This window comes from Mastomys coucha, unplaced genomic scaffold (genome assembly GCF_008632895.1).
Source record: "Mastomys coucha isolate ucsf_1 unplaced genomic scaffold, UCSF_Mcou_1 pScaffold12, whole genome shotgun sequence".
NCBI lineage: Eukaryota > Metazoa > Chordata > Mammalia > Rodentia > Muridae > Mastomys > Mastomys coucha.
Genome location: NW_022196894.1, coordinates 19,589,638 through 19,601,707, shown reverse-complemented (window position 1 = coordinate 19,601,707; position 12,070 = coordinate 19,589,638). Strand labels below are relative to the sequence as shown.

Genomic DNA, 12,070 nt, shown 5'->3' with positions numbered 1-12,070 from the left:
TCAGTTCTCTTCCATTCCAGAATCTGGAGATCAATCTCAGGTCCTTAGGTGTGGTGGTTTGAATAGGAATGTCCCCACAGACTTGTGTCTGAACATTTGGCCATGGGGAGTGGCACTATTAGGAGGTGTTTTCTTGTTGGAGGAAGTGTGGAGGTGGGCTTTGAGACCTCTGTGCTTAATCTCCTGGCTGTCTTCGGATCCAGATGTAGAACTCTCAGCTCCTCCAGCACCATGTCTGCCTGCTTGCTGCCATGCTTCCCACCATGATGATAATGGACTGAACCTCTGAAACTGTAAGCCAGCTCCAGTTAAATGTTATCCTTGATATGAGTTGCCGTGGCTGTGGTGTCTCCTCACAGCAATGGAACCCTAACTAAGACATCAGGCTTGCACAGCAAGTGCGTTTACCCACTGGCCTCATCATAGTTAAAGAGGAGAGACCTAAAGCACAGGGTTGAGTGACTACTCAAGGTCACATGACTGGTAAAGCAGGACCAGCCATTCTAGAAACAGCCCCCGTTCTACTGCACTGCGTTGCCTGCTGTGCATGAAGGAGCAGGGAAGGCTCTGGCTATTGGGCCACCCAAACTGCATAGCCCTCAACTTTTGCCTTCTTTTAAAGAATATTTTTTAAAACTTTATTCTAAGTAGCCATTGGTGATTCATATTAATGTTTATATTTTTCTGAATTGGTTTTTAAAATTCAAGTTTATATCATTTTTATAATGAATAAAATGGTATTTTATTTTGAGACACAGTCTTGTGTGGCTCAGACTGCATGGCTGAGGATGACCCTGACCCTCCTGCCTCTACTTCCCTGTTCCTGAGCTTACAGGCATGTACTACCACTCACAGTTAAGATTTCACAAATAAACAAAATATATAAATATATAAATAATATACAAATATATAAAATAAGTAAAGTGTAAATATGCAAATAAAACACTTTAGAAATCCACCAACGTGCACTTTTAGCTTACAAAACCTAAGAAGGAATGCATCCATTGGTCCTCCTCAATGTCCCCTCCCCGTTCTGAAGAGAACATCGCACCCAGAAGCAAACACAGCGGTGTGAGGAGGACAACAACGCCAGTTTAAAGGTTACAAGAGATTCCAGACTCAGCAACAAATGGTCTGTGGAACACTATTTGAAGTAGCTCTGAGTTCTTGGCTGTGAATCGGTTCTGGTCTTAAAAAACAAATGAAATCTCTGCCCACTATGTCCATCACAGAGTAGGAAGAGTTACCCCTCTTATGGGTCTCTCAAGTCATAATAAAATGTGTCTTCTCATAACGGTGACTAAAGCTTGACCATAACATAACTGGAAGACCACACAGCACTCTTCAACATCGGGCCATCTTTGTAGGCCTCATACTATAACTGCATATAAAAGATGCCCTTTCTTCATATATTTCCTCAGAGTGAACCCCTAGGTGAGAGTATAAACACTCCCTCAACCTTGGGGGTAAGGCATTCCGAACAGGTACACAGAAGGATTTGTGGTTGACGCTGGCAGTGCTGACACCCAGACACGCTGGTTTCATCACACAACAGCAGTAATGAGCATAGTAATTGTTGTTTCATTTTAGTTTCCAACCTCCTGTACACTTGTCTTCTAAGTGTGGATGGGTTTGTCAGTGACAAATGTTTTGTTTAGCATCTGCATCTGCTCATCAGAAGTGGAGAAGCTCTGGGAGCTCAATAGCTCAGGCCATGCACTCTCCCATTCATCACTTCCTTTGTATTCTTTTCCAGTCCCCTGTACAGTCTGTAGTCTGTTTTCCGTGCTTCTCTATCATTGATTTTTAAAGATGGCGCCACGGTAGAGACACTTGCCATCAGTGTATTACGGACTTAACTACATTTGACCCCTGGGTCCCCATATAGTAGAAGGAGAGAACCGCAAGTTGTCCTCTGACCTCCACACACATGCTGTGATATGCATGTACAAACACACATGTGCACACACATACAAACACACACAAAATAAATGAAAAAATTGTCTCTTTATAGTCATGTGGAGTTTATTTTGGTATATGGCATGAAGGCTGATGTAAGTCTATTTTTACCTATATAAATATTTAGTGATTTGTTAAATAATTCTTTCTTTTAGACTGCTTTATGATGCTCATACTATAATTACTATATTTTCAGAAGCAATGTCTATTAATTAGTAGTTTTATAAAGTGGGAAGTGAATTATTAAACTGCAAACGACATGCATTTGGCATTGAACTCCCAACTGTTGACAGTATCATAATAATACAAATCTCCACTGCGGACAGCTCCTGCTGCAGCCATTCTCTGCAGTCAGTGAGGCCTCCCCATCCCCAGAGATGAGGGGTCTGCACGGGCAACTGGAGAGGGCACAGAAAGCACGAGATAGGCACACGAGCCATGCTCTCAACAACCTTTTGCTTGAACTGATTACCAGAAGCAAAATGGAGTGATGCCAACTTAGTCTTCTTTGTTTAACCTCACAGGTTAACTATCAGTAATTAGGAAGGGACGTGACTAATATTGATAATTAACCTGTAAGGAGAAGCTAAAAGGGAGGCCAAGACAGGACAAAGTAGAAGGAAGAGAGTCTTAAAGACACAGAATTGAGCCCCTAGAGAACTGCACACGAGATTGCTAACGTGATCCCACAAGCCCATTGTTTTTACACCCGTACACCAGCACTTCCCCAGAGCTTTGTCTGTTCTGTTTAAGTACCATGACTACTATCTCTTTTTATATTTATTTATTTATTTATTTATTTTTGGTTTTTTGAGACGGTTTCTCTGTGTAGCCCTGGCTGTCCTGGAACTCACTCTGCAGACCAGGCTGGCCTTGAACTCAGACATCTGCCCTCCCAAGTGCTGGGATTAAAGGTGTGCGCCACCACTGCTGGGCGACTACTATCTCTTATCTGATATCACCAAGATCCACAGGCTGAGGAAGCCCCTCATGGCCAGCTGCTTTAAGGCTCTGTCTGTGCACTCAGATCTGGCCATGGCAGTACGGGGTGATACTGCCAACTACTCGGCAATAAAAGGTTTCAACGCACTGCTTTAGCGCCACTACTACACCATAACAGCATGCTAAAAGGAAGGTGCAGACAGGATACTTCAAAAGTCTAGTGATACTTGTGATCCATGCCAAACACGGGGACACATCTCTCATCCTCTGGTGGCCTGTGATGCAGGATGAAAGCTTAGCATCTCCATCCCAACAAGAAAACATTCAATTCTGGCCGGCAAGTTACTTTCAAGGGCCACAGCAGCACCAGCCTTCAGTAGGATATACTATATATAATCCTGAAAGACTGGGCTTGTGTCTTAATTATTTCCAAAACGAGCCTTTCTGAAAGGCCCCATGATCATCTGGAAGATAAGTTAAATATACATTTGTAGAACAATAAAAGTCAAACAAAGAAAGGGCTTCTTTCAGCAAGCATGGCTAACAATTTGTCTGAGTCTAAAGCTCAGTGATACACTTGGATTCAGGGATCTCCAGGTTAGGATGCAAATTAGTTCTGAACAAGCAGAGGCTCTGAGAACCAAATGGAGCTTATTGAGGAAATAGATATTGTTTGATTCTGTGAGAAACAGAGGACAAAGCACTTCTAAAGCAAGCCAAGGCTAGGCATGGTGATACACACCTGCAATCCTAGCACACTGGAGGCTGAGGAAGAAGGGCCACTGAGAGTTAGAGGCCAGCCTGGGCTACATAGGGAGTCCCTGGACAGCCATGGCTGCAAAGCAAGACCTAGCACCTCAAAACAAAAATTACAAATGAATAAATAAGCAGAGGCTGGGGTGTGGCTCAGAGGTACAGCTGTGTATGTATGGTACATACACCCCTCCCCGATACTGTCCCGAGACCTCCCCTCCACATGCCCATCCCCCAGGTGTAGACACACATGCACTCAAACAAAACGAACAATAAAAACATAATAAAATATTTAATATTATTGTAATGTAGTTTATAATCACTAAAAGTAAAAACAAGTGTGAAGCCAAAGGGATTGCTTAAATATCAGCATATTTAAATAATTATTTAATTATTTATACATATTATATAGCCATTAAAATTATGTGTGCTGAAGGGGTCTGGGTATATCTCAGTGTCTAGAGTCTTTGTCTAACATATATGCAGGGCACTGGATTCAATCCCCAGCACTGCCGCAAATCATAAAAGAAATAAAAGATGAAGTTACACTTCAGAAATGGAAAAATCTTCATGATATGAGATAAACTCCTTTTTCTTTTTTTAATGCTGGAGGCTCCTCAGGCCTCAGGTGTGCCAATTGGGGTTCTAGAACCAAGCTCAATCCCATGCCTTTGGATTTTTCCCAAATAGAGTCTTTTTCAGTTGCTTCAGCTAACCTTGAAATCATTATCTTAACCCGGGGAGACGCTGAGTTGTGATCCTCCTGCCTCTCAAGTAGTTGGGATTATTGACATGAGTCAGCAGCTGCTATTTAGAACAAAATAAGCACAACCCCCTCCCCCTCAGTAGCAGGTATAATTGAGGGAGGGATGAGACCAGCCAGTTGCCCAGTACCTGGTCCAACACGGTAGATTCTGTGCCCACTGTGGACATCAAGCTGCAGAGCAGAGACACTTATTTTCATAGTTTTTTGAGACAGTGTCTCATTACATAGTCCAAGCTAATCTAGAACTCACTATGTAAACCAGGTTAGTCTTGAATTATGATTCTCTTCCAGCAACCTTCTTAATAAAAAGATTAAGCACATATCACTATATCCAGCCTGATATATTGTTAAAATATTGATCACTATTATTCCTAAGATATGAATGATAGATTATTTTAAATTTTGGTGGGGAAGTTGAGTCATTTTGTTTTAGAGAGTAAACTATAACATCAAGAACATGTTTCTTTTACTTCAAATTGAAATATATGAACATATATTATCCAATGATGGGAATTTAAGACTGGGTATTTTAAAATGAGGAATTATATGCTCTAGAAAACAGAGTCTTCTCTTTTCTGAATCTGCTGCCCCTATGTTGCAAGGCAAGATTTCTTTTTTATTACAATGTAAGGCAGTCCTGGGATCTGAGGAGTGGCATGGTGTCAGTTTGGTTTTGAACTAGTCAAATGGCCATTAGGCTTGTTTAGACCTGTTTTGGTTTTTGGTTTTTAGTTTTTTTGTTTTTTTTGTTTTTTTGTTTTTTTGTTTTTTTTTTTTTTTTTTTTTTTTTTTTTTTTTTTTGAGACAAGGTTTCTCTGTATAGCCCTGTCTGTCTGTCCTGGACCTCACTCTGTAGACCAGGCTGGCCTCGAACTCAGAAATCCGCCTGCCTCTGCCGCCCAAGTGCTGGGATTAAAGGCGTGCGCCATCCACACGACTTTTTTTGTTTGTTTGTTTGTTTGTTTTTACTTATTTATTATTATATGTAAGTACACTGTAGCTATCTTCAGACACCCCAGAAGAGGGTGCCAGATCTCATTACAGATGGTTGTGAGCCACCATGTGGTTGCTGGGATTTGAACTCAGGACCTTCGGAAGAGCAGTCAGTGCTCTTAACCACTGAGCCATCTCTCTAGCCCCCTCTTTTTTGTTTTTTAAATGACAATTTTATTATGTTGCTTAGGAATGGCCTAACTTAGCTCAAGTAACCCTCCTGCCTCAGCCTCTTAATAGTTGAAACTATAAACCTACACTACTATGCCTGACTTTGGCCATCAGACTTTTTGATCCTATAAATTATCAGTTAGAAAACTAAATGAACCCACGATGCCAATCATTCATAAGTTATATATCTATACAATTAAACTATTAGATATCGTCAAAGACATGTGATAACAGACATCTTAAATGAGATAAACAAATGGGAGCTTCTCTTTATGACCTTATATGTGCTCTCTACACACCATTAAGCTAGTGGGCCACAAAGCCTATTTGGCTCTAAATAAGAAGGAACCCCCTGCCGGGTGGTGGTGGCGCACGCCTTTAATCCCAGCACTTGAGAGGCAGAGGCAGGCGGATTTCTGAGTTCGAGGCCGGCCTGGTCTACAGAGTGAGTTCCAGGACAGCCAAGGCTACACAGAGAAACCCTGTCTTGGGGGTGGGGTGGGGGAGAAGGAACCCCTAAGTATGAGCTTGCTCCATTGTCTGGCTTCACTGTTGGCCCACTCCTTAAAGATTACCCAGTTACTGGTGGGGTGGAGGGAGCGCGCTGCAAAAAGCGCCTTCCCATGCTCTACCTTACCTTGCTGCTGTAGTTTGTAGTCAGTGGAATATGCCTTCCCGATGATATTCCACACGGGCCTGAGGCATCCAAACAGTCCTTCTAGAAACCCGCCGCTGCCGCTGCCTGACCTGCTGAACTGAATCTTGATGTCTTCAGGTCCGTTCGTGTTTTCTCCATCCACAGTGTTGCTGTTTCCCGGAGACATGGTCATTTCTGAATCATCCTGTTCCCGTAGCTGAAGAACACTGTTCTCAAACTGGCCCCTGGAATCCTCGCTGACACTGGTCAACACTGTTGTGGAGATCGGGCTGCCTGTGATCTCCATCAGCTCTGACTGTACAGCCCCCCTCTCCTGAGGATCCTCAGGGAGCTTGGGTGAAGGGTGGTTCCCCATAGCTGCAAGCTCATTTCGTCCACCAGAGGTTTTGTTCTCAGTCAAGGGCAAGTGCGGCAAAGAGGAGCAGCTCAGGTGCTCCTGAGGGTTGGCCATTGTGCCATGAGGGTGAACCAGGTCCTGAGATGGCAGTCAGAGGATTACCGGGACAGAGGTTTGATCCAAGAGAGGATTCCAAAACCTGAAGAAAAAAGGAGAACATGAGACCACTTTTTCTTTAATCCCCACACTGCTCCACTTTTGTTTACACAACCAAAACACTGAGACCAGGCTGGAGAGATGCTCGGTGGTTAGAGCTGACACCTCCTCAGGGTATCTGCGTGTGGTTCCCAGCACCCACACGGCAGCTCACAACTCCAGTAGCTCCAGTTCCAGGGATCCAATACTTAAGTGGCTTAAGTGGGCTCCAGAATGCATATGGTTCACACACACACACACACACACACACACAGGCAAACATATATACATAAAAATAAGTGAACATTGTTTTAAAAACTCACTGAAACCATGAGGGGGTTGGGCATGTTTATTACATACAATGGAATACAGGGCAGCAGTGAAAAATAATGTACTTACTATCATGAGAAAACGGTTCATGACATATCAATATAAAGAACAGGGTAACATATGTGACACGTGCTTGAGAAAGAATTAAAAGAATATATAAGCACACATTCCTGAAAGGAAACTGGAAGGACTCATACAAAAAATGAACAATAATTCATTTCAGGTGGTCTAACTTCAAAGCTAAGTAGTTTTGATTTCCCTGGTATCCCAGCATGCTCTATTAACTGCTGTTTTGTTTTGAGGCAGATTGTCACATGGTCCTCTCTTCCTTCTCCCTCTATTACTATTTTAATCAGAAAAAAAATTCTCCTTACAAGGGAAACCCAGGTTGTTCTGATACCTACATATGACATCCAGACTATTGTATGCTACAGCCCACCCTCGTCTCTTTGTTCTGGTGCTTTAGGCTGGTGCAGCTTCTCCTACATATGACATATACCTACATATGACATCCAGACTATTGTATGCTACAGCCCACCCGCCTCTCTTTGTTCTGGTGCTTTATGCTGGTGCAGCTTCTCCTACATATGACATATACCTACATATGACATCCAGACTATCGTATGCTACAGCCCACCCGCCTTTCTTTGTTCTGGTGCTTTACGCTGGTGCAGCTTCTCCTACAGCTCACACAGACAAAAGTTACAGGTGCACAGCAAGGCAAACTCCTGGACTATAACGGTTTTTGTCAATCTAGGGCAACGCAACTAAGCCCCAGGTTTTTAATTATTCTTTGCTTCTGCTCTACCCATCAGAAACACTGGGGGAGGTCTGGACCTCTGGAAACAAAGATTTGCTGTAGATTATCAGATTGACAAAAATCAATCTCAAATTTTCTGAAAGCAGGATAAGACTCTTATCCCAGAAACAAATGAAAAGCTGGCAAATGAGGTGACATTAAACGAAAATGCTTTCCCACAGCAAAAGAAAAAATCAAATGTCTTGAAGCGTCAAAAACAGGATAGGAGGAAATATTCATCTGATAAGAGATAATATCTAGAATATATAAAAACCTCAACTCAATAGCATTAAAAATGGGCAATAAGCTTAAGCAGGTGGAGTTAGCACATAGTCAAGATCCCTCCGAGAAGATGCTCAGCATCAGCTTACCAGGTTTGTGTAAAACCAGAACCACATGGAGATGGCAAGCAAGCGCAATGGCTGACGACCGTCAATCAATTGTGACTTAGTATAGCCACTGTGGAAAACAGTATGGTAGTTTTGCAGAACTACCACGTGACCCAGCAATGTGCTCCTCTCTAAAGAACATGAAATTGGTCTGTCAGAGAGACATCTGCAGTCTCACATTTACTGTAGCATTAGTCACAACAAGTGTAGACCTAGGGATCTATCAATGGAGGGACGGATAGAGAAACTGTGGCATAGACACAAAAATTGTATATAATACGATGCAATATTACTCATCCATAAAAGGGTGCTATCCTATCATTTGTGACAATGTGGATAGAACCAAAAGACACTGTGAGAAAAATAAACCAGTCACATTGCAGCAAGTAAGACAGGACCGAGCTCCCAGAGGAAGTGATGGTGAGGGCCCATGGTGAATCATAAATTAGTCAGTCAATGTAGCCCGTGAACAAGAGAGAGATGACTCAATCAGTAGCTCACAAAATAAATAAAATGAGAGAGAGGCAGGGGGAAAGAGAAGAGAGAGAGGCACCAAGGTGACCCTGGCTGGATGAGCAACACAGGACTCCTGTTGGCCTGCTCAACAAGTTGGCCCTTAGCAAGCAAAGGCTCCTGCCACCAAGGCTGGCAGATGACCTGAGTTCCAGCTTAGGAGCTACAAGACAGAAGGAGAAAACCAACTTCCCCAACTTTTCCTCTGATCTCCACACATATTCTGTGGTTCATGAGCCCATGTGTGAACACACACACACACACACACACACACACACAGACACACACACACACACACACACAGACACACAGACACACACACACACACATAACAGACACACAGACACACAGATACACACACACACACACAGACACACAGATACACGGACACACAGACACTTAAATAAACCAACTCAATAAAAAAAGAATGACCTATTTCAATAAAGATTGCCTCAGTCTCTGTTCAGTTACTGACATAAGCCCCATAAATGCCACTAACCTAGGTGGGAGTGTGTGTGTCCCTCTCTTTAGGAGGCAACCTGGGAGTTCATCTCACTTTCTTTTTTCCCCTTTATTGAAAATAGATTTTTCATACAATATATTCTGACTACAGTTTCCTCTTCCCCTGCTCCTCCCAGACTCCGCATCTTCCCTCCCATCCTTTCCGTCTTTCATTAGAAAACAAACAGGAATTTATGGGATAATAAGAAAATTAAAAACAATAAAATAAGATTAACAAACAAACAATGATCTCAGTTTCCTTAATCAATTTTCTTTCATTTCCCTCACATCTTTCCTTCAAGTGTTTATTCCTCATCAGCACAAGACAATTGTGAACCTGATAAGGCTGGGCTAGGGGGAGACTGACTGAAGCAGGACATGCAGCAGGAGAAATTATGAAGATCCAAGAAGGAACAGGAGCTCTCTCACCCTAAAATCCAGCTGAAGCCTCTGCCAGAAGAGGAGAGTCCCAGCATGGCTACCAATCATATACACCTCTGCTTCCTTCTCCTCCATTAGCTTGAAAGTTTCTAGGAATTTCAACCAGGAAGTCCACTGACAGGAAAAGGGCATGTTCTAACCCTGTGCAAACCTAGTGGCTTCTAGTTTCACCTTTATAATTATACCCAGGGCATCCTGGGGCCACTTCACTTCTCCCACTTAACAAAAGGAGAATAGAGAAAGGTTTCTTAGCAACCTTCTGAGATGTAACTTGAGAGCCCCTAAAATGCTATATCAAGTTAGCATCAAGACGATTAATTATTTCCCTACTCTCCCTTGGGAAACACATCACACATCTGGATTCAGCTTCCTTTTCTCTGAGTGGTTCTGTCACTGAATGCTTGCACTTAAACATACACTAAAAAAACAAAACAAAACAAAATTCACCAGGTCTTCAACGTTGCTTTGCTTCACTGGCTAGTCTTAAAACTCTTCTCCATGTCAAAGCTACCAATCCTGCGTAGGCTGGATCCTGGGCTGCTAGGGTGATCAGGTGGAACTAAGTCTCTGTTCCCTGACTGCTGACCTGGTGACTGGTGACTGTTCGCCATCCTGCACCCTAGGACTCTGAAGCTAGGCTATGAGGGCCAAAACGGCTCTGTTGGCCTTAAAGACACAACAGCTGCTCGTACCAGATGATCTCAGCCACATGCAGAAACAAAAAGAGAAAATGTATAAGAATCAAGAGTAGAAGAGAGCTTGCAGCCAGCCAGCCAGATCAAGGATCTTCTGAGAACAGTGTCCCTCACTTTGGCTCTCAGACTGCTGAAATGACAGACCCCAAGAAATGGGAGGGGAAAACAGCTGAAGTGCAGGGCCTGGCAGGGAGAAACTTGTCTCCCAGAGGGAGAGCTGAACTTGTGGAAGGGCCTTTCAGGAAAAACTGGAGCTGGGACAATGGGGGCTGCTCAGTGGATAGGCCCATACACACTGTGGCTATGTGTGACTCTGGCTCTTTATTTAAGCCTACACACCAAGCCAGGACCTTGAAGACGGATTCAGGGCAGGAATGGGAGTCAGCCTTTTCTCAATATGGCCACACCGAATCCCCTCCCTCCTCCTACTAATTTATCTCTGTAATTGGCTTTCTGAGGACAGTTAGCTGTGCCTGACCTGTTAGGGATGCCAGATCTTAAGAACTCTGCTATCACACTGGAGAATGTGGGGGAAGGAACGATGGAGACAGGTCATGGTGGTGTGCGCCTGTAATCCCAGCCCTTGGAGCTAGATGCAGATGGATCAGGAGTTCAGGATCAGCCTGGGCTAAGTAAGACCATGTCTCAAAAAATAAAGCAGAACTAAAAGTATTCTGGGAGCAGGGGATGGCTCAGCAGGTAAAGTGCTTGCCTAGAAAGTTTGGTGATGAGATCAGGCTATGCCCTGCTCTACGTTATTCCACACTGTGGAAACCACAGTTCTTCAGGCCATGCCTTGCCCTCAAACACTCCATTTTTCAAGAGGCGTTTGACTCCATTTTAAGGGTAGAGAATGATTGTACACCTGGGTGGACATGCAAACCACACCATCTGTCCTGCAGCACCAAAGGCTGATAAACAAGTTATCCCTGGGAGTAGGAAGTGTGCTGGGGCATGAAGCCAACTCTAATGCTAGTGTGGCGAGCAGTTTAATTCTGATTGATCTTGACTGGGCTACTGACACGTGGTACAGTAATGATGCACAGGTTGGGGCTTGTCTGTGTGGGTACTTCCAGAAAAGGCTAGCTGAGGAAAGAGACCTTCTTGAGTATGGGTATTGTTGCTCCATGGGCTGAATTTCTGGGCTGGATAAAAAGGTGGAAGGGAGAGAGAAGGTGAACATCTGCATCCCTGTTCTCCACTTCCTGGTGTGCCTACGAGTGAGCAAAGAGCCTTCTATCACATAGGCACAAGCTGGTCCTGCCATCAGAGCATTCCAGCTACGATAGTGTGTCTCCTCAAATAATCCTTTCTTCCCTTATAGTGAGAGAACAGATCTTGGGTTCAGACTCCATCTTAGAGAACCTGACCTAAGGCTGAACTCCAGTTAACCAAGCCTGCGGTTAGCACAAGTTTCCAGGTTACTCCAAGTATACCTGCGTTTGACACTAGTTTCCATGTTACAAGACTGCTTCTGGCACTTCACTTCCTAACAAGCACCAATCAGGAGGAAAACAGAAGTTAAGTTTAGGATGGTTTGGTTTCCAACATCAGCCAATTATCTTTTTTTTTTATTAGATATTTTCTTTATTTACATGTCATATGATTTCTCCTTTCCCAGTTTCCCC

General features: G+C 43.5%; 1 protein-coding gene across 4 annotated transcripts in view; it reads right to left on the bottom strand.

Moving 5' to 3' along the window:
- Map3k13 (mitogen-activated protein kinase kinase kinase 13) overlaps positions 1-12,070 on the bottom strand; it is a 160,895-nt gene that overhangs the window by 34,840 nt on the left and 113,985 nt on the right. For all 4 annotated transcript variants that reach the window (XM_031363503.1, XM_031363504.1, XM_031363502.1 and 1 more), the window contains one exon: positions 6,222-6,778. In XM_031363503.1, the coding sequence (XP_031219363.1) occupies positions 6,222-6,693 (472 nt within the window). In that variant the 5' untranslated portion in view covers positions 6,694-6,778. The remainder of the gene's footprint in view (positions 1-6,221; positions 6,779-12,070) is intronic.